This window comes from Monomorium pharaonis, chromosome 1, assembly GCF_013373865.1.
Source record: "Monomorium pharaonis isolate MP-MQ-018 chromosome 1, ASM1337386v2, whole genome shotgun sequence".
NCBI classification, from domain to species: Eukaryota; Metazoa; Arthropoda; class Insecta; order Hymenoptera; family Formicidae; genus Monomorium; species Monomorium pharaonis.
Window position 1 is genome coordinate 4,175,189 of NC_050467.1, and position 19,001 is coordinate 4,194,189.

Sequence of the window (19,001 nt, forward strand, 5' to 3'; positions counted from 1 at the left end):
TCGGGGATAATTATAGTCATCCCCGACAATGTATCCTCGGACGTTTCCACACAAACGTAATCGGCATATAATTATCATTTATGCTGAGTTAAGAACGAGGCGAACTGGCAAACGTTTCTTTTATCCCAAGGAAACCTTTCTAATAAAATTTTTGTCGACAAATGGAATCTAGATATTTTTATAACGCAAATTATAGAATTTTCCAAGTCGCGAAGCTCTTAATGTCTCTTTTTTTTATTTTATTTCGTAATGAATATCCTCCAATAGTGTGAATCTCAAATAATAATTTCTCGAAAGGTGTTTTCGAATTCGAAATAAGAGCTAATTAAAACCGCGATCGTGAGATCGGATAAGCCAGCGGGCCGGTCGAGTTTGGGTTTTCCGCTACCTCGGTTTTAGTGAGTGTTGATCGCGGGCGCTGTCCCGTTAATTAGGAATACGCGACTCATCGAGCGAACGAGCGCGCGCGCGCGCGCCGGAAGAAAAAAAGAGCGTCGTTTGGCAAGCCGAGCGATAATTAGCGTCCGAAATAGCGGGTCGCGCTCCGTGCAACGGAAACGCCCGGGTCCACGACTCCTACCGGCGAATCGTTGCCAGCAAATCGCGCGTAAATTTTACCTGTTCGCACCAGAATTAACGAGCGTCTGCGCCCGGACACGCTAAGCAGATGGTGATCTAGCGAGATCGGACTCTCGACTCCCCTTTCGCAGATTTATGGTGCTTTACGCTGACGAAAGAAACCCGATGCAAATTGGGCACCGGGGCACCGGTGGCCAAGAAACGCGTACGGAGCTGCGAAGTTACGCAAGCGTTTCGCCGTTACCCGGATAAAAATGACCTTGTTACGAATTCGTTTTGTCAGTGGAAAATTTTATCTTCGTATAAGTTGAATTTAAAAATAGAATTGCCTTATTTTATTATTTTCTATACGTGACGTCTTCTGTGTAAAAGTTCTACGGACTACAGATTATTAAGATTGACATCGTTAAGATATAATAATGAAGTATATAATTAAAATAAGCTGAATTACGTGTGAGCAACAGAAGACAAAAAGATAAAAATAATAAGAGTCGAGATATGCAGATATTGATGTAAGCTGCATAGAAATATACAAGTAGTATGATGTAGTATATAATGTAAATGGAGAGTTTTATCGAAATCTTGATCTTGTATCTTGATATATTTTAGAAATACGGAAGTTCTAAATTCTTAGACGTCATATCCGAAGACCCATCTGTTCACGAAACGTTCATATAACACCATAAATGTAGAAATATGCAACAAAATAGAGGATGGTCAGTAAATACTGGCGTATTACAATGTTTTTGGATTAGTATGTTTTGAACAAAAGTTAAAAATATAACTTTGAGAAGGAAAAACTTTGAAAACATAAACATATGAACCATACAGAGTGAAAGATTCCTTTAGATCTAATAAACAGTTTTGTTCGACTATACCTCTGTTTGTAATAATTTTTATAAATCTTTTTTAGATTTAATAAAATTTGTTAAAACGAAGAGATACATGCTTATGCGGAATAATCAAGCAAAACTGTAGCTTAGTAATTGCGTTTCTTAGCCTGACGAAATTGTCGGCGCGCCGTTTATCTGACCTGAGAAGAAAATTAATAGAAAAATTATTCATGCAGCACCAAGATTCACTGCAGACCGAATAAAGTACACTAGAATTATGGAAATTCCAAAGTCGCGTAACGTCTCGTGGAAAACTCACATGTCGGGAAGGAGAGGAGGAGGGAGATGTTTCCATATGCGACAAGAAAAATTGTGCGTTTAATTGCAAAAGAAATTCCTGGGCTACTTGTCGCGGGACAAATAGCAAAAGAAAAAAGTCGGCCGCCGATCGGAAGACGCGCGCGTGGGCGCGAATATAAAAAATCAAGTAATAACGCGGCCGTCAGGCACAGCATTTGTCATCCGCCATTGCCGGCGCAAGTCCCATCGCGTATGTATTTCTATCAACATCGTCGCGCGAAATTATTGTCGCGTGTGCATTCCCTCATGTCTGCGCACGGCGACGATCGATGCGCGTGTGGCGTAATTACGAAATTACGAGATAAGAAATGTGTTAATGCATTCAAATGGGCGTTATCACTTCATTCTCTTTTCAGCGTTTCTGAAAAATGTTTACGATGCGTCTCGTTTTTTCTTTTTTTTTTTTTTATCTGCAACGCTCGCTCGGAGAGTCACGCGAATACAATTTGCACCGCCGCCGGTTCCGCGTATAGCGCTCGAAAATACATTTCACAATGGCAAAAGCCGGGGAGGGAGAATTACACCCGCTCGCGGGTGCAAGGAATGGCCTCGACCTCGAGTGTGCACGACGACGAGTTTGCGGAATAAGCTGATGGGGTAACTGAAAAAAAAAAAATTGTCTTTCTTGCGGTAACGGTAGTTCGCTAATAATACTTTTGCCGGTTGATAATCGCGCGCGCTATCTGCACATCGAGTATCGCGCGTACTGGAAGAGACGTCGGAAAGAAAGAAGCGACGTGACGACAATAAGAAGAGGCGAGATGGGACGGGGCGGGAGGTAAAAAAAAAAAAAGAAAAGAACCTCTCCGCGAATTCTCTCCGCGCGCGGTTTTTCCACGCGACCTGCATTCTTGCGGCCGCGGCTCTCTCGGCTCGAACGTAAATCGTGCGCTTCGCCGTTTTTGTCGTTTGCGCAGAAAGAAAGAAAGAGAGAGAGAGAGAGAGAGACTCCATCCGCCGCCGCCTTTCAGCCGGTAATCACATTAGCGCACTTAACGACGCCATTACGCTCGCCGTCGGCGATCCGAAGGATTCTTTAATCGTCGCATGCGCTCGCGGGCGTCCTCTCGAGGTGGTGGGCGGGGCATTAAATACCACCGCGCAATTAGAGATTCACCGTTGTCTCCGGCGAATCCATCCATTATTCCCGCGCTCGCGCGAGAGGAAGGCCAGAAGGGAAAAAAATCGCGGCCGCCGCGCGCGAGTAACGATCGCCGCGCAGCTTAACCCAGATTTCAATCGATTGCGAGGCGGGCCCGCGGGCGAGCTCCTCTCCTTTTTCTTTATTTTTAAAAAATTTCCATTATTTCTCTTCTCTCTCTCTCTCTCTCTCTCTCTCTCTCTCTCTCTCCCTCTCGCACGCGCGCGCGGATGCTGCGTCCTTTTTGCTGCGTTATTTTCGAGATCGACGGAGCTTCCTGCGTGCTTCCACGCGCGAGATCGGAAACCGGTTCGCGTTCCGCGATCGGGTGTGAGTACGTACGCATCCTCTCCTCTCCTCTCCCCCTCCTCCCTCCTTACCGCGCTTCCTCGTCTAATTTCCCGCAGCTAGCGAAATCGGACTCTCGCCGAGACCCTCGCATGCGCGAAATTAGCGGATCCGTTACAAACCGGTTTAAACCCTCTCCCGCCCCTGTGCGCGAGAGCGCGCCGTGGTGAAGGTTACGCGGATTAAGGAATTACGTAAATTCATCCTCCGGCTCCCTGATAAGGTTGATCCCACGCTCGCTCGCGTATCCAGCGAAACAAAATGCCTCGCGCTATCAGCGGTCCCCTCGTCGAGAGACGATCTCGCAGGCCTGCCTGCGCGCGAGGAGGATTTAAACGAAGGAGATGCGGTAAATCTCATAGTTATTTATCCCGTATCCACGATTATGTATTTATAGGATTTGAAGGAGCAGGAGCTCGTAGCAAGAGAAGGATGGGTGTGCATTTTATGGATGGATGTATATTGAACTAACAAGACCTAATTTTCGACATAATCTTCTTTCGAGCCCCTCCGCACGATCGACCGGTTGATATTGCGAGAGGTGTGTGAGAGATGCGCGCCCTCCGATGAGTTTACAGCTGAAAATCTGTGTGAACTTGAACGCGAAAATAACGCGCGCGGCGCGAAAATAACTATCCCCCCGCTCCAGGAATAGCACGCGTGCAACGCGTAATTCAATTGTCATATTGCGGAATCCCTTAAAACTGATTCAATCCCGCGACGGAGGGTGCACTCGCTCTTCTAAAAGTTCTAAACTCTCCATCTTCGACTGGATCGTATTACAGCGATTGTAATTAGCTGCGGGAGCCGCGTGCTTTTGCGTGATCGAGCCTCGCGAGTCGGCGTGTGTCTCGCGATCTAAATGAAATGCAATTTATTTTTTAACGCGCTCCTCTCTCTAATGGCGTCGTGTTGACGGCTCGTTGCGAAATGAACGCCACGCGGCACAGCCCCGCTTTTTTTTTGCCCCGTTTCCGTCCGACGATCACGCGTCGATTATTTCTCTTAGAGCACCCTGATCGAGAGCCGTATCACTGCAACGTGTCGCGGCCTGCATTTGGATTATAATTATCACGTGGCGATTTTCCGTGGCGCAATTGTGACGTCGCGCGCTATGTAATTCGAAAATCGTTTTCTTCGCGATAATCCGCAGATAATCACGGGTAGCCGGGCTCCGTGTAGCTAATGCACGGCACACGTAAATAGATCGAGAGATGGGTTAATCGAATTCGTGACACCGAGAGTGTTGAAATTGGAGGAGGCAAACCCGTCTCGCTCGAACGAATCAGCTGCACGAGAGAGAGAGAGAGAGAGAGAGTTCACCCGATTCATATCAGAGAGGCCACTCTTGGATTCTGAATGAGCCGATATATTTTCATTCGGAGTCATCCCTCCTCCCGCCAGCGGAATTGGTGCTCGACCCCGATACCTGCGCGACGCGGAGGTACGTGTTCCTCCTTTTCCGTTCGGGATAAAACCCGGCGATTCCGGTAACGCGATCGTTTGCTAGCTTACGGCTTTTCGATCCTTCCGTAAGCGGCGGCGCCCGAGTGGTGACAGGATTCTGGGTGGTCGTCGGCCGTCGGTCCCGGCAAAAGGAAGCTTACGTCAGTAGCGGTCATATTTCTTCTGGTCTTAAAAGATCACATGGAACATGGGACCGCGCGCGTGCGCACACACATTGTACAAGGCTCTCTTTCCCTTCACCCCTCTCTTTTCTGCCCCTCTCTCTCTCTCTCTCTCTCTCTGTCTTTCTCTCTCTTTCTCTTTGTACAACTCCTTCTGCATATTTGTTTGGAAAGCTTCCGTTTGAGCATTCTTCTACTCCATCGTGTCGTTTTATGTGCTCGTACAACTATGTGTATGTATGCCGATTTGTGTGTCTCTGTGAGAGGAAAAACTCTTATGCCGATGTTGCGAGATTCGGGCACATTAGAACTGGAATTTTCCAATAAGAGGCACAAATGATGCTCAACATCATCTGTCTTTTACAGTGTAGCGCTAAATAAGAACACAATGTCCGGTGTCCCGGTTTTCACGCTGTGTCTTTCATGTAACTTCGAACTTGTATATGTATCTGAGATATTTGTCTCATTTTTATATTTTTGTTAATGCTGGAGAAATGGAAGAGTCGAAAGAGAAAACGAAACAGGGACACGTATGGAACTAGAATAGATTCTGGTCGGAATTATTCAATTATCTCTGGATTTCTACGCTCTGGAAATTTTGTAGAATGAAAATACTGAAGTTTTTGTTAGAATGGAAAACCACTCGAAATATTGTAGTACCACTATTTTCACGCTCTTAGAGTGACGTTTATTCTGTGAAATTTAGAGAGTATTATATAGTTATTTCTATTTTTACTTTCTTGCGTAACGAAATAAATAAAAATGGTATTTAAAAAAATCGCTAATAAAGGAAGAGCACAGACTCAGTAAGATATATTACTGTGCGAGAAGAAATAAGAGAGAGATAGGAAAGAAGAAGAGGGAGAAGGAGAATGAATGGAGGAATGAATGAAATATTTAGAAATTTTAGGGCAAGCTTTCTAAAGACACACAAAATATGATAAAATGAGAGAGATATGCAAATTAGATCAATAAATTAAGTAAACTGAAGTAATAAAATAATATACGATAAAAGGCTCTGACAATAATAATTAAATATAAACATTTTTTTTAATGCCAATCTGACCCAACGCTGCTGACTCTATGCATGAAGAAGTCGGATATTTATATAATAAGTCTAATGATATTTTAAAATATTCGTTCGGATATACGCTGCGTTTACTCAGAAAATTTCTTAATCAATTACTACAACGCGTCATAGCTGTTGTTCTCCGCGCAGCAGACTTCATTTCTCTATCTGTTTATCTATATATGCACCTCTTTCTCAGAAAAACGGGTGGGGGGGGGAGGGGGAGAAAACGTGTCGTCGCTGGAATGGCTAGATTTTCAGCCGGAAAGCCGATTGTTCGCAAATTAACGAGCAACGTCGGGGCAAGATGCACGTCCGGGCAATTTCATCGTGCGTGACGTCGCGGAAGGCCGACGACGACGACGCATTCGCATTTCGCGGCTCACGCGAGAGACGCGCGTGTCGAGGTGTTAATTTTAACACACCGGGCTCTGTTTTTTTTTTTTCCCTCTATCGAGCGCACGTTCACCGGCTGTTCTCGCGCGCGCGCGCGCGCGAGAACTTCTTCCTCGAAATCGCGCAGTTCTCGGCGCTGACACGCGGCTCAAATGAGAGGAAATCGCGCGATTTCGAAACCCCGCGAAATAAAAACATAAAAAGAAACGCGATAGATGCACGCGTGTGCGCGTGTATGCGTGTATGTGTGTGTGTGTACGTTTATGTTCGCTCGCTCGTTCGCGCGCCTCTTTACACGTAACTCGCGAGCGATGTGACACGCGTGCCACGACGCGAACCACGGACGTGGCCTCCGCGGCGCATTATTATTAGCCGGCCGCGTGTATGCGTGCGTTCGTGCGTTCGTTCGTTCGTGCGTGCGTGCGTGCGTGCACGCAGATGTGCACGCACGCAACGCGCGAGCAGCACGCGATGCGCGTAACTGCGGTGCGCGCTCGAGACGCGCTTCGCCTCCTGGCGCTACCAGCAGCAGTGTTCGCGTCACTTTGGCGTTCAAGTTTCGCGAAATTCGCACATTTTGATTCGCAGATATTCCGTAAATATTTCCGCACGCGCGAAACTGTTAGCGTTCCGTTTGCTCGCTCGCTAATTGTTCCCCCCTGTGGAAAAACAGATATTAACTCTCATGTAAAAGCGTTTAACATTAGAATTATTACAATGTAATTTTTTTAAATTTATGACATTGCAGTTTTTGAGCTTTCAAACCTTTTTGTTGTAATATGTTAATTATTAAATCGATCAATTAATTTGTTTCCCTCCCAGCTTTTGAAAAAAAATATGTCTCTGCGTGTGTAATAAATTGAAATAATAGAATTAGAGGAAAGTTACGACTACTTTGTTTTTGAACAGTATTTTTTAAACAAAAGCTAAAAATAAAACTTTGAAAACATGTACAAAGAAAGTGTTTTCTATCAGATAATATAGCAGTTTTTATAATATTACATTTCCTATTTTGTAATAATTAATTCGTAATGTAACTAAAAATAAACGTCTGAGAAATTGGCTCCAAAAAGTATAGTAGGCTATATTTATCTTCTTTTCCTTTACACTTATAATTGTTAATAAAAGTTTTAATTCCTCGAAGCTTTGAAAGTTTTTTAAATATTCAGTTTTCCACGAAATATTTTTTCGTTACGTTACGTTAGGAGTTGTATTGAAAATCGAAATCCAAACGATTCTCGTATTTCGGAATTAAAATGATATCAAACTTTCCGCGAAAGGCGAACTCTACAAATTTCAAGCAGAGAGGAAAGATAATCTCGAGGCGATTAAGAAATCCCCGGCAGTTTGCGATAAGGAAAGACAACCCGTTTCGCCTAAGCGGAACACAAATTGCTGAGTTTGCGCGCAACGCCGCGCAAAACAGCAAAAGTATTATATATAATCGCCGTTGAATGTGCGTCGTCGTCGTCGTCGTCGCCGCCATTATCGTCGAAAATTTAGCGGAACCGGTTTGCGAGCGCGACGAGGGGAGAAGCGATGAAGTTAGCGTGTGGTGTGTGTGACCAGAAGCCAGAAAGAAAACGGCAGGCGACACGTCGAATTAGCGCCTCGGCGATCATCTACCGCGTTCTCAGACCTAGCAAAAGCCTATGCCCACGTATAGCGGCGGAAGGTCTTCGATTACTTCATTCGAAAAGCAGACCGAGAGAAGGAGAGACTTCTCTCTCCCTCGTCTCGGAGCGAAGAAGCGCGCTCGGTAACTCATTAAGTCGTTAGCGAAGTCCGTTCTCCCCGGAAACGAAAGGGAACTCGGCTATTTATCGCCCGTATTTATCGGAGAACCATCTTTATAAATGATAAATATGACGGGGTATACCTGTATCGCGGGTAATTATCCTCCCTTCCTCTCGCCCTCCCACCCTCTCAAAAATATTTTAGAAAACATTTATTGCGTTCTCGTTTTTTTTCGCGTTAACATTGAGTGCCGTTATCTTGATTCCGGGTGCTCCGTGCGCTCATGTACTAATACTAATACGTTATAATACGGATCTTTCTCCCGGCTCTCCCGCCGATACGCGATTTTCACATTAAGCGAATAAATTCCCCGTATCGGACGGCCGCGATCTGGCCTCTCTGTGTGTAGACGCGCGTTGTGTGCCAAGATGTGGAAATGTAAGAATACGGGGCCGGCCGTGTCTTTTCCGCGCGTGGACAGGCAGTTTGCGCGGAAGTGTGAGGAGGAGCAGCCGGTTTTTTTTTTCTCGTCGACGACAATCGCGTTGTCGTCGATAAATTTGCCCCGCACGTGCGTGAACACACCGCGCTCGCGAACAACGCGGCCCGGCGGATCCAATTTGAGATAAACGCGCGCAAAACGGAAGACGCATTGTTCGCGCGGAATAGTACAAATTAACAGATCGATATCGCGGGCCGGGCGCAATTAACATTGTGTACACACCGGCACGGCGGCGGGATCGGCTTTCTTGAAAATCTGACGGTTTAATTAGGCGCCGGCCACCACCTTGTGGCAGATGCGGGGCCCGGTCGATTAATTAAACAGGCGGCGGCCCCCCGATATATCGGCCGGGCTCATCTCGCTCATTTAAATCGACGCGGTTCCGCGATAATCGCAACGCCTGCCTCGCCGGGGATTTCGTTTCCGCGTTTCTTACGCGACGGTCGTTGACGCCGTTATTTCGCGATAAATCTCGACCCAAAGTCGAGTCCCGATCGACGGCCGCGATCTCCAAGGAATCGTTCGCCGGATGAAAGTTTTAATCTGGAACAGAGGCGACTTATTATCTCGGTATTATTATCGATATTACAATGGAAATAAAAATTGTAGGTTACGAGCCATGCTGCAACGACGAATAAATAATGTTACTAAATTAATGCTAATAGCAAGAAATCTCTTGTATTTCTTATTACACGAGAGCTACGCGTTTTGCTAATATATTCAAATGCAGCTGTTAAAAACTTAGCTGGCGTTCCACGCATGCAAAGTCGGCAGGAACAACACGTTTTTAACGATAACATTTAATAGCGGCAGCTCGAAGATCAGCCGTTTTCGGGTAATAACATTACCGAGTATGGTAATTGTTGTCAGGTCGCAATTAGCGCCCGAGGAGGTCAAAGGACTTATCACGATCGAGATCCGCTCGGAAAGATCTCGAAAAACCAGGGATAATAAAAGTTGTCGCGCGAGCCGGCAGGATCGTTGTAGATATGTAAAAAAAAGAGAACATTCTTGTTTTGAGAAAATACCTTTATTGTTGAAATGTTAAACATTAAAATAAAATTGCATAGTGTTAGACATAATTTGCTTACATGAAGAATCTTGTATAGTTTCATAAAAAGTTTTTTCGTTCAATATTAATTTTTATAAGATAAGAGGAAAACATCAAATAAAAAAAACAATATCTTTAATAATTAAAATTTTGTAACACTATTATTATCAAAACAATTATGTTGTGCCTTTTAGATGACTATTACACAGAGAAAAATATATTGTTAATTCGACAAATTTTTTCAACTAAATTAAAATCTTATCAGTTCAAGAATTATTTATGCATTTAACTTAAATGCACAAATTTCAATTCAAGTATTTATATAGTTAATTGAAATATATAAACATATAAATATATAAACACTTGAATACACAAAATTTAATTCAGTCAAATTTAGTCAAATTGAAATAATAGTATATTTTGCTGAAATTAAAAAAATCATCAAATTCTTTAAAAAATATTAAATTACATAAGCAAGGTTATCATTGTTTTATATGTAGCAAGAATATTTAAATAATATATTTTGTGAAATAGAATATATTAGTTTTAATTTAATACTATTGTTTGATATTGTTTTTTTTTCTGTGTGCGTTTGATTTTACTTTGTTACAAAGTCTTACGTTTTGCAGATTTATTTGCATATTTGTAGATAATTACAAATATTTGATGTTACAAATTACTATAAAAATTTTCCAAATTAGAGCATCGTTCCTTTTTCGCGTCGCCGTTCGTTGACAGCAGTGAACATCAGAGGATCTCTTATTGCAGGTGTCGAATCGTCGCCAGTGAACATTGTCGCGACGGCGACGGTGGTGACGGAGGAGGCCCTCCTGGGCGACGAAGAGGCTGAGAACTGCGAGGGCGAGAGCGAGCGCACGGAGACGTCGGGGAACGACGAGGACGAGGAGGTGGACGTCGACGTGGAGGAGTGCAGCAGCGGTGACGACGGGCCGGAGCCCAACGGGATGTCGTCGGCCGACGATCTCACGGCGAGCACGCCCTCGCGGAACGGCGCGGACGGCGGCAACGCGGACGAGAGGAAGCAACATTTGAGGACTAGCTGCAACTCCGTCGAGCTGACTGACGTTCAGTGCCACCTCGAGACCAAGGATCTCTGGGACAAGTTCAACGACCTCGGCACGGAGATGATCATCACGAAGACCGGCCGGTAAGTGACGCGTGTCGATCGGGTTGAGATGCGTGAGTATTGGAGGGGGCAGGAGGGGTTTCGATGTCTGTTCGAGGAACTCGATGCGAGACACGTTAAGTAGCACACGGGGTAAGTTCGACAGAATCATTAGATTGGACGACAAGTCTTTTTAAACGTGCTTCTCACAAAGTGCTTTTTTTTTTTCATTGCCATGTCTTCCTTTCTAATTATGTCGCATGGAATCGGCAGTTGTAAGGGATTTCACAGAGACTTTGGAATTCCACGGCAGAATACGCCAATCGTACATACATATTATAATTTACCCGTTCCACATAAAAATTTCCGTCTTCTTAACTTTTTCCAAACAGATCTTTATCCGTATTATTTATGATACAATTTTATCCGCACGAAGGCTTATCGATTATCCTGACGTATATACGCAGCAATTTGTCTGCAAATAAATATATATATTCAGGTAACTTTTTCTCGTAAATTAATAGGACGAGTCCCTCGGAAAGGGCCGCGCGGACAAGAGAGGATATCGCTCTCTCAACTTTACCGTCCGCAACGGCACACGGCAATTATCTTTACGATATCGTAACGCGACTGCGCGAGCGCGCTCATATTCGCGCGCTCGTTAATCGGCCGTATTTAAAAACCGCGACGCCGAAACGAGCGCCTTTAATTCGCGAGCAAACAGCGGGCAAAAGACAAGCGCAAGAGGGGGGTAGGGGAGACCCCTCGGCGAGAGCGTTGTCGGTAGCGCGCGGGCACTACACCAGAGGCTAATACGTCGGCGTATATACCTGAACTAATGGATTTCATTGACTGACGTTTTACGAGATATTTAAGGGAATTTCCGACGTAATTTATCGCGCCCGTTTACGCGCGGACGCGCGCTTTTTTATAGGTATATGCTAATAAAGTTCGGCCCGCCGGCCGGGGAGTGTGTCGTGCCGCAGCTGCGACCGGGATGCGTGACCGCGTCGGAATTATGAGATATTCGTGCTGCACGGGGTTAGCCGAGAACCGCAACCTAACCATCCGGTCGTCCCGACGACGACGGATACGCAGACGGTGCGCGTGCTGTATTCGTCCGCGTATAATACACGCCTCTACCCAGGCGCTATATACCGCGATGATCGATGCGTCGCATTATCGGCCGAGGTACGCGATCGCGATCCGGAGACCCGCGGGACCCTCCGTTTCTTTAGAGGCATCTCCCCGGAGATGCTGCGAGCGAGATAAGCTTCCAGGCTAATTGCGAAATACCGGGCAGATCGGACCGCATCTTTCGCCTCGCCGGCGTTGAGGTGCTCGCGAACTGGACGCGCGCTTCGATTATTATTGTTATTAATAAGGTTTCGAAAGGGGTATTCTCGAACACGACGAAGAAATGTTTCGGGATGCTTGCGGGAGAGCGTCGTTCATTAATTCAGAGGTTCGTGTAGTTTGAGATGTTAAATAAATAATCTCATTCTACTTCCGCAGATTTGTGTAATGCTTTTCTTTTTTAATATCTGCTTCCAATAATAGCAATTAATATGCCACTCGTAATTCTAAACCTATACGCGCATTCGCGGACAGACCGCGCTGATAAAATTTCTGCGCCAATTGCGGCCTTTCTATAGCTCGGTTCTTTTTTGCCGGGCGCCTCATTTAATTCACTTAGGCCGCGCACATTTAATTACAATTAAATGTGTATTAATCATTCGCTTCGCCGCACGACGTTTTGCTTTTGACGCGGCCAGCGTTCCGCCTCGCGTTGCGGCGCGAGCCGCTTTGCAACGCGATGCGGTACATATTTATGCGGTGCAGAAAGTAGACGATAATCCGATAAGCCACGCGGCTGTAACTGCGAATACGGCTGCGGTTAAGCCCGCGCCATGGGCAATTACGAGGCGCGCTTCGAGAATTGCGCTTCGAGAATTGCGCAAACAGGTGCCCCTACCCGATCGAGAGATGCCTACCCACCTGGAATCCTGCAATTGCAACAGATCCTTATAGAGATCGAAATATTCCACATATTTGAGAGGAGTTCTGGTAAAATCCACCGAATTCGTTTTGATCTCTCTACCCTACGTTCATTTAAATCGCTCGTCAAGCAACAAATTGCGAGATCGTGGAAAGCCCGAGGCTCCGCGCGGCCTCGAGCGCGACCGTTCAAGATTGCCGCCCCGATAAGGGAGCCCGCCGTTGCGCCCCAAAGGCATTATACGCGAGTTAATTCTTTCTATGAATGCGTACACCTTCTCGTGTGCGCTTCTCCGTCGAGCGCATCGCGGGCTGTTCGCCGGTGGAAACGCAGCGCCGTTAGCGTGGGGCACACCGCAACCTTGAGGTGTGATCGACGTCGTCTCTGGTGTGTCTACGCGTACGTGTTTGTTCGAGAGCGCGAGCTCGGATATTTAGACACGGTGCTACGTGATCGCCTACGCGATTCCACCTTCTCGTATATGCGCAACAATTGCAGCGGCGGTATACCGCTGTTACGTTAACGAAAGAGGGAGGAGGCGACGTGTTAGATAAATTGCACGCCGATCCCCGTTTGACGTCGTCATTGTGATCTCCTCCTCGATGACGATCTTCCGTTGATCGTGGCAAAGAATTTCCCCCGAGGCGAACGAATGACCCTCGGAATCATCCTCGAGTCCCGCGACTGATTGACGCGACGTGCTTCGCGGTGTGGAAGGTGCACAGGAACAGCGGAGTCGGTGGGGAAGCACGGAGCGGAAGGTAAAAAGGGAGTGAGCGGTGTGCTGCATGCGCTGCGCAGGAGGTAGAGATGATAATCGATAAGCCGCGCGAGCTTGTAATCGAGAGTGCGATTTCGGATAAGCCGGACAGGCCTCTAATTACGAAATACTTAGCGGCTCTCGGGGAGCCGGGATAATTATCGTCGGAGTAAGGTGAGGTGCCACCTTCCAACGCGGGCAGAACTTCGGGGGGCGCGATCGGCGGCGGCGGCGGCGGGCTTGCTACATTAACGGCAGCGCGCGTGTGTGTGTTTACGCCGGCGCGCGGAAAGCAGATGATAATTGGATAAGCCGCGTGTACGTATAATACGCGCGGGATGATTTCGGATAAGACGGACGGCGCGTAATTACAAAACGCCACGAGAGAGAGAGAGAGAGAGAGGGCGGGGAGGGGCGATGATCGCCTGAGAATATAACTCGCTGCAATCCGCGTGCGACCTTGAGACGTCGTCGCGCGGAACACGCTCGGCCGCCGCCGTCGTCGTCGTCGTCGTCGGAAAGCGATATATCGAGTTGAGAGACCGCACGCTTGCAACGTGGCTCGAACAACAGTGCACGTTGTATCAAATGTACGAGACAGTGGTGTCAATTTCGAAGATTTGCCACACAACCACGGCGGGGAAGAAGGAGAGTTAAAGGCAGGAACAAATCAAATCGAAGAATCATCGAGCGTTCACTGAATCTTTAATACCGATTGGTTCCGGCCTTTACCCGTGGTTATGTGACAGATCCTCGAAATTGGCATCGCTGATGACGAGAACAACCCGATGACACGCATATTTGACGCGAATAACGCCCTCGATTATCATTCGAATAAGCGTAGAAACGAGAATGATCGAAAGGAAGACAAATTGTAGCGCGTCGACGAACGGGATTTTGCATTCTCCACCCTTTTTGTCAAAGCTGGAAAAAGGACCAGCCACTTAGACAGATATAGATGATGCTGAAATATTAATATAGGCACGCGGGGGAGAGATGATCTCATAGGTTTCCTCGGACCTAACAAAGAGCTACTGAGTTTCGTTAAAAAAGTTTCGAGGTAATCCCAGGGTGTGTCTCTGTTCTCTCCTCGGCGACGACGATCGATATATCAAGAATGCGACGATGCACGAATAGCGCGTCGTTAGCACGAGGCGACCTGGCACGAAATCCCAGCCGAGCCGAGCTCGAACGTCAGTCCGACGGGTGACAATACGGATTCGGATTCGACCAATCAGGTGGAATTGTCTGGCCCTGCGGGGTGCCCGGGGTCGTAAACTCCTTTGGTTTCTTCTCGAACGTCCCGGGGGTTCCTCCTTTCCCACGTTCGCACTCGCCACGTTTCTGAACAACTCTTCCTCCCCCCCCCCTCTGCCCTTCTTTTCCCATTATTTATCGCTTCCTTTTGCATTCTCTATACTTTAGTTCTTTAGGAGCATATTTTAGGAAAGAATACACGTGCAAACTCGGCTAAACGGTAAATAAACATCAAAGCTGGCCGAGAAAGGAGGCAAATCTTCCTGTGGAGAATCAAAGAGAATGCTGTGCAAACATTCGATTTGTAGTTGAAAGATAATCAAGTGGAACGTATTATATTATCGTTGAACCGTAAGAGCTTCTTGTTTCTTCGAATATTACGTTCTTTCCAGTTTCGACGAACGGAGCGACGTTCCTCGCTCTAATTAGACGTTCGCTCGTCAAACGCGCCGCGTTATAATTTGCCGATGACGCAGGGGCGATCGGTGAAACCGCTTTTTGTGCAGAAACTCGGCGGAAGGCGCGCGCGAAATGGTCGCTATCGTTGTCGTTGACGCCGTCGTCGCGGCTGTGCGTTTTTTTTTTTTTTTTTCAACGTTTAAGTGGGTAACCGTGGACTGTGAACCGCACGGAATAGGAGGTGCGGACGAGCAGGTCAGGAGAGAGACAGGATACCGGCGGATAGAGGGTACTCGTCACGCGAACCCTTCATCAAGGTGCCAGCAACCTACATTATACACTCACACGCGACCCGGCTTGGGACGATCGTGTGCACGTTACACCGCGGAGAACATGCACAGAGAACAGCATGTCGAGAGAAGGAGGGAAGGAGAGAGGGAATAAAAAGATAGAGAAGCCGAGAGGAGGTGGAGAGTGATAGGGGGGAAAGAGGGATGAGGGGGGGGAGGGAGTAGATAGACATCTCTTCATTTTAGACCCCGTTTTCGCGCGGTTACACGAAGTGCACATAATAAATACGCGGGATAACAGCCTTAGAAGGCCTCCGAGTGGACTAAACACACTAATGCACGTAACGAATACGAGAGATAATATCCGCGGGGAGAAATCTCGCGTTGCCTTAAGAATGGAGACTGCGTTTTGCATCAAATATATCAAAGAGGCGTATATACCAAGCGCGAGCAAGAACGCTCGCGTGTTTGACTTAGCTCAGCAGAGGTTAATTAATAAGTGCAAAATCTTTGTAAATGTATTATTAAAGCGCCAGTTTTATCGAACGTTCAAATTCATGATATTAATTTTAAGGAAAATCGATATATTAGAGGATTATAAATTGTTTCCGTTAATTTAATTTGTGAACGTTTCCGTAGTAGAGGAGAGTTGCTAAATACGTACTATCAGGTCACTTAAATCGTATCGCAATCAATATTTTATATTTTTACCTAATATAAGCAACACTTAATGATAAAAACAAAAAATAATTAAAAAATGAGTAATGCAAAAATAAAAGTTTAACAAATTACAACTTGTTCGCTAACAGTATTTTGAAAATTAAAACCAACTATTGTTAATTTGTAATTAATTTTACAGTTGATAATAATGTAGCGATGCAATTTTATATTCTAATAAAATAAGATTTACACATGTATTATAGAATATTTTTCATTTATTGTATATATAACAAAGATTAAATTGATATTTTTATAAAATCTATTAAGTTTCTTAAAATAGCGGCACACAAATTTTATTACAATGAATGATATTAATATAAGACCGATAAGAATAATGAAATAATAAAATACTAATAAGATATAAATAGAAATGTATAAATTGCAAATATAAATTTAAGTCAGTTTTATTTTGATATTTCTTGTTACTTATCAATTATTAAATATTGAATAATTTTTTTGGTAAATTATTAATAAATAAGTATTGGTTAATAATTTCTTATATTTGTAATTATATTTATTCAGAAGTTCGATACTTTTAAAAGCGATACGATTTAGGAGGACCAATTGTAACTTTTGCAGCATATTGCAAAAGGATTTATAATAAAATAATTTAGCGAAAGGTTAAACATAGTATTTACAGATACCTGAAACATCAAGTTATAATTTTTATTTACGTATAATAATTTATTATAAAATGGGAAATGTAATAAAAAAATTGAAGTAAATTTAAGTAAATTTTTGGCAACTCTTTTCTTTTATACAGAATATAAATATTTTCAATAATAATTTTCAGGCTTGTTATTAACATAAATACTTTTAATTCTATTTCTTTTATTTTTGATTGGAAAAAGAATATAATATTATATGTTTCGACTTTATATATTGGACAGTTCAAATACACGCGTGTCCAGCGTGCATCGTCTCGGCGTTTGCTTTCTCTTCGTCATTTCTTTCCTTTTTTTTTTTCATATAGCGACAGGAATATCCTGCCGGGCGGTGTCACGATCGTCAGGACGTGAAACGCGCGACAGGCCGCGACGTAATTACAATAGGCAGCGATCCCACCTGGCGCACGAAGTCGTTAGCTCGGTAAACACATTTTAGGCTTGACTCAGACTCAGGTCGGATCGCGCGGTATAATATCCAGCGCGCTTCCGTAATCCATTTGTACTAACTTCACCGGCACGACGGACCTTTCCTCGGGGGGGGGGGGAGGAGGGAGGCAGTCTGGCCCTTTTGCATCCCGCTTCCCTTCCCCTATCGCGAAGCGGAAAAGATATACGAGTGGTTCAAGGGGGTTCGGGACTGGGAGAGGTCGAGGTGTCTCTGCGATTACGGCCTCGTTAGCCACGGGTTATCGGGGGCTTGTTTGTTCCCGCCTAATTTGACGGGGAAATGCGCCGTAATGTCCGATGAATTTGGATGGTGGACGAATCCGTTGGCGTTGGAATCGAAAATAAATTAGCCGCAAGTGAAATTAGGATATTTGTTATCGCGATGGTGAAAAGTGTGACGGTGGAAAACACTTGATTAAGCCGCGATAATTCCTCTCGAGGAGCAATAATAATAAGGGAGGGCCATGTGGCGAGCGAAGGTCTCATTTTAATTGCGGCTATTATTATGCTCTTAATACCCCGACGATGACGTAATTGATTGCTGAAAAAAATTAATGTAGAGGAACGAATGCGCTTCTACCAGGATGGACGTCGCGCGGTAATTACGGAGCTATTTAATATATATTGAAGTTAATGGAAGCTAGCCACGTAAATGTTACACGTACCGCAAGATATTTAATTGTTAATGTCATATCCTTCTGTCACGATTCTCTTCAAATATTATTTTCAAGCAAAAAATTTCTTTTTAAACGTCAGTTTTCCACGGAGCCGCCGTTTCGGGGGGGATGTGAGGGGCAACGGGGGCGGGGAAACGCCACTTTGACACGGTCGCGGCAATTTTGATAGCGATACGCGTTCCGCATCCGAGAGTGACACGCGCAACGATTGACTCGTTCGCCGCGCGATCCTCGTAAAAACATGAGTCACTAAGCACAGGATTCATGGGGTACAAGCGTAATGCGCGATAGGGATCACGAGGGTGGCGGGTCTCGAGGGACGAGGCGTCGATCGGTCCGCCATCGATACTTAGATAGTCGGCCGCGCTTATCCGACAGGGTGGTCTCGCCCTCCCCCACTCCGTCCCCCCGACCCTCGTAATGGCAATTTTCCGGATGATTTATCGCGCGTCGCCGTTTACGCCCGCAGTTTACGGAAATCACGTAACGCGCGCGTTACGAACAACCCGGGGACACCGGCGGTGAGAACGGTGGTGCGTTGCATGTACCTACGCGCGCGATTACGAAATTTATTCTTAGCGTAACGTGCGCTCGCTCGCGCGCGCGTGCACGCGTGCAGCAGCAGGTGAAAGTCGAGCATTCGAGCAGCTCGGACGGAGGAAACGTCGGACTGCGTCAAGGCCGGGCTTCGGGCGATAAGCGAGTTAGCTGCAGCTGCCTCGGGGTGCAGGGCTGAAGGAGGTGTAAACGACCCTGATGATTTTATAGAGTGTCAACTCGAGGTAATTACGATAGTGCCGCGTGACCGCGATGTTTTTCAACGGCGGTATTAATACCACCATTATCTGCGCGCGTCACAGATGGTTGCAGTTTATTTCGTAATATATGCAAAATATTGTATACGAAGCACGAGATGTACGAATACTTGGCACACATACACCTGCCTTGAGTAAACAATAAATATTCTGTGTAAAACGGAAATTACCGGAGAGCCCACATTATAAAAATTATTTT

General features: G+C 45.5%; 1 protein-coding gene across 1 annotated transcript in view; it reads left to right on the forward strand.

Moving 5' to 3' along the window:
- LOC105828684 (T-box transcription factor TBX20) overlaps positions 1 to 19,001 on the forward strand; it is a 59,519-nt gene that overhangs the window by 2,603 nt on the left and 37,915 nt on the right. The window contains exon 2 of the mRNA XM_028192168.2: positions 10,413 to 10,812. Coding sequence (XP_028047969.1) covers positions 10,413 to 10,812 — 400 coding nt within the window. The remainder of the gene's footprint in view (positions 1 to 10,412; positions 10,813 to 19,001) is intronic.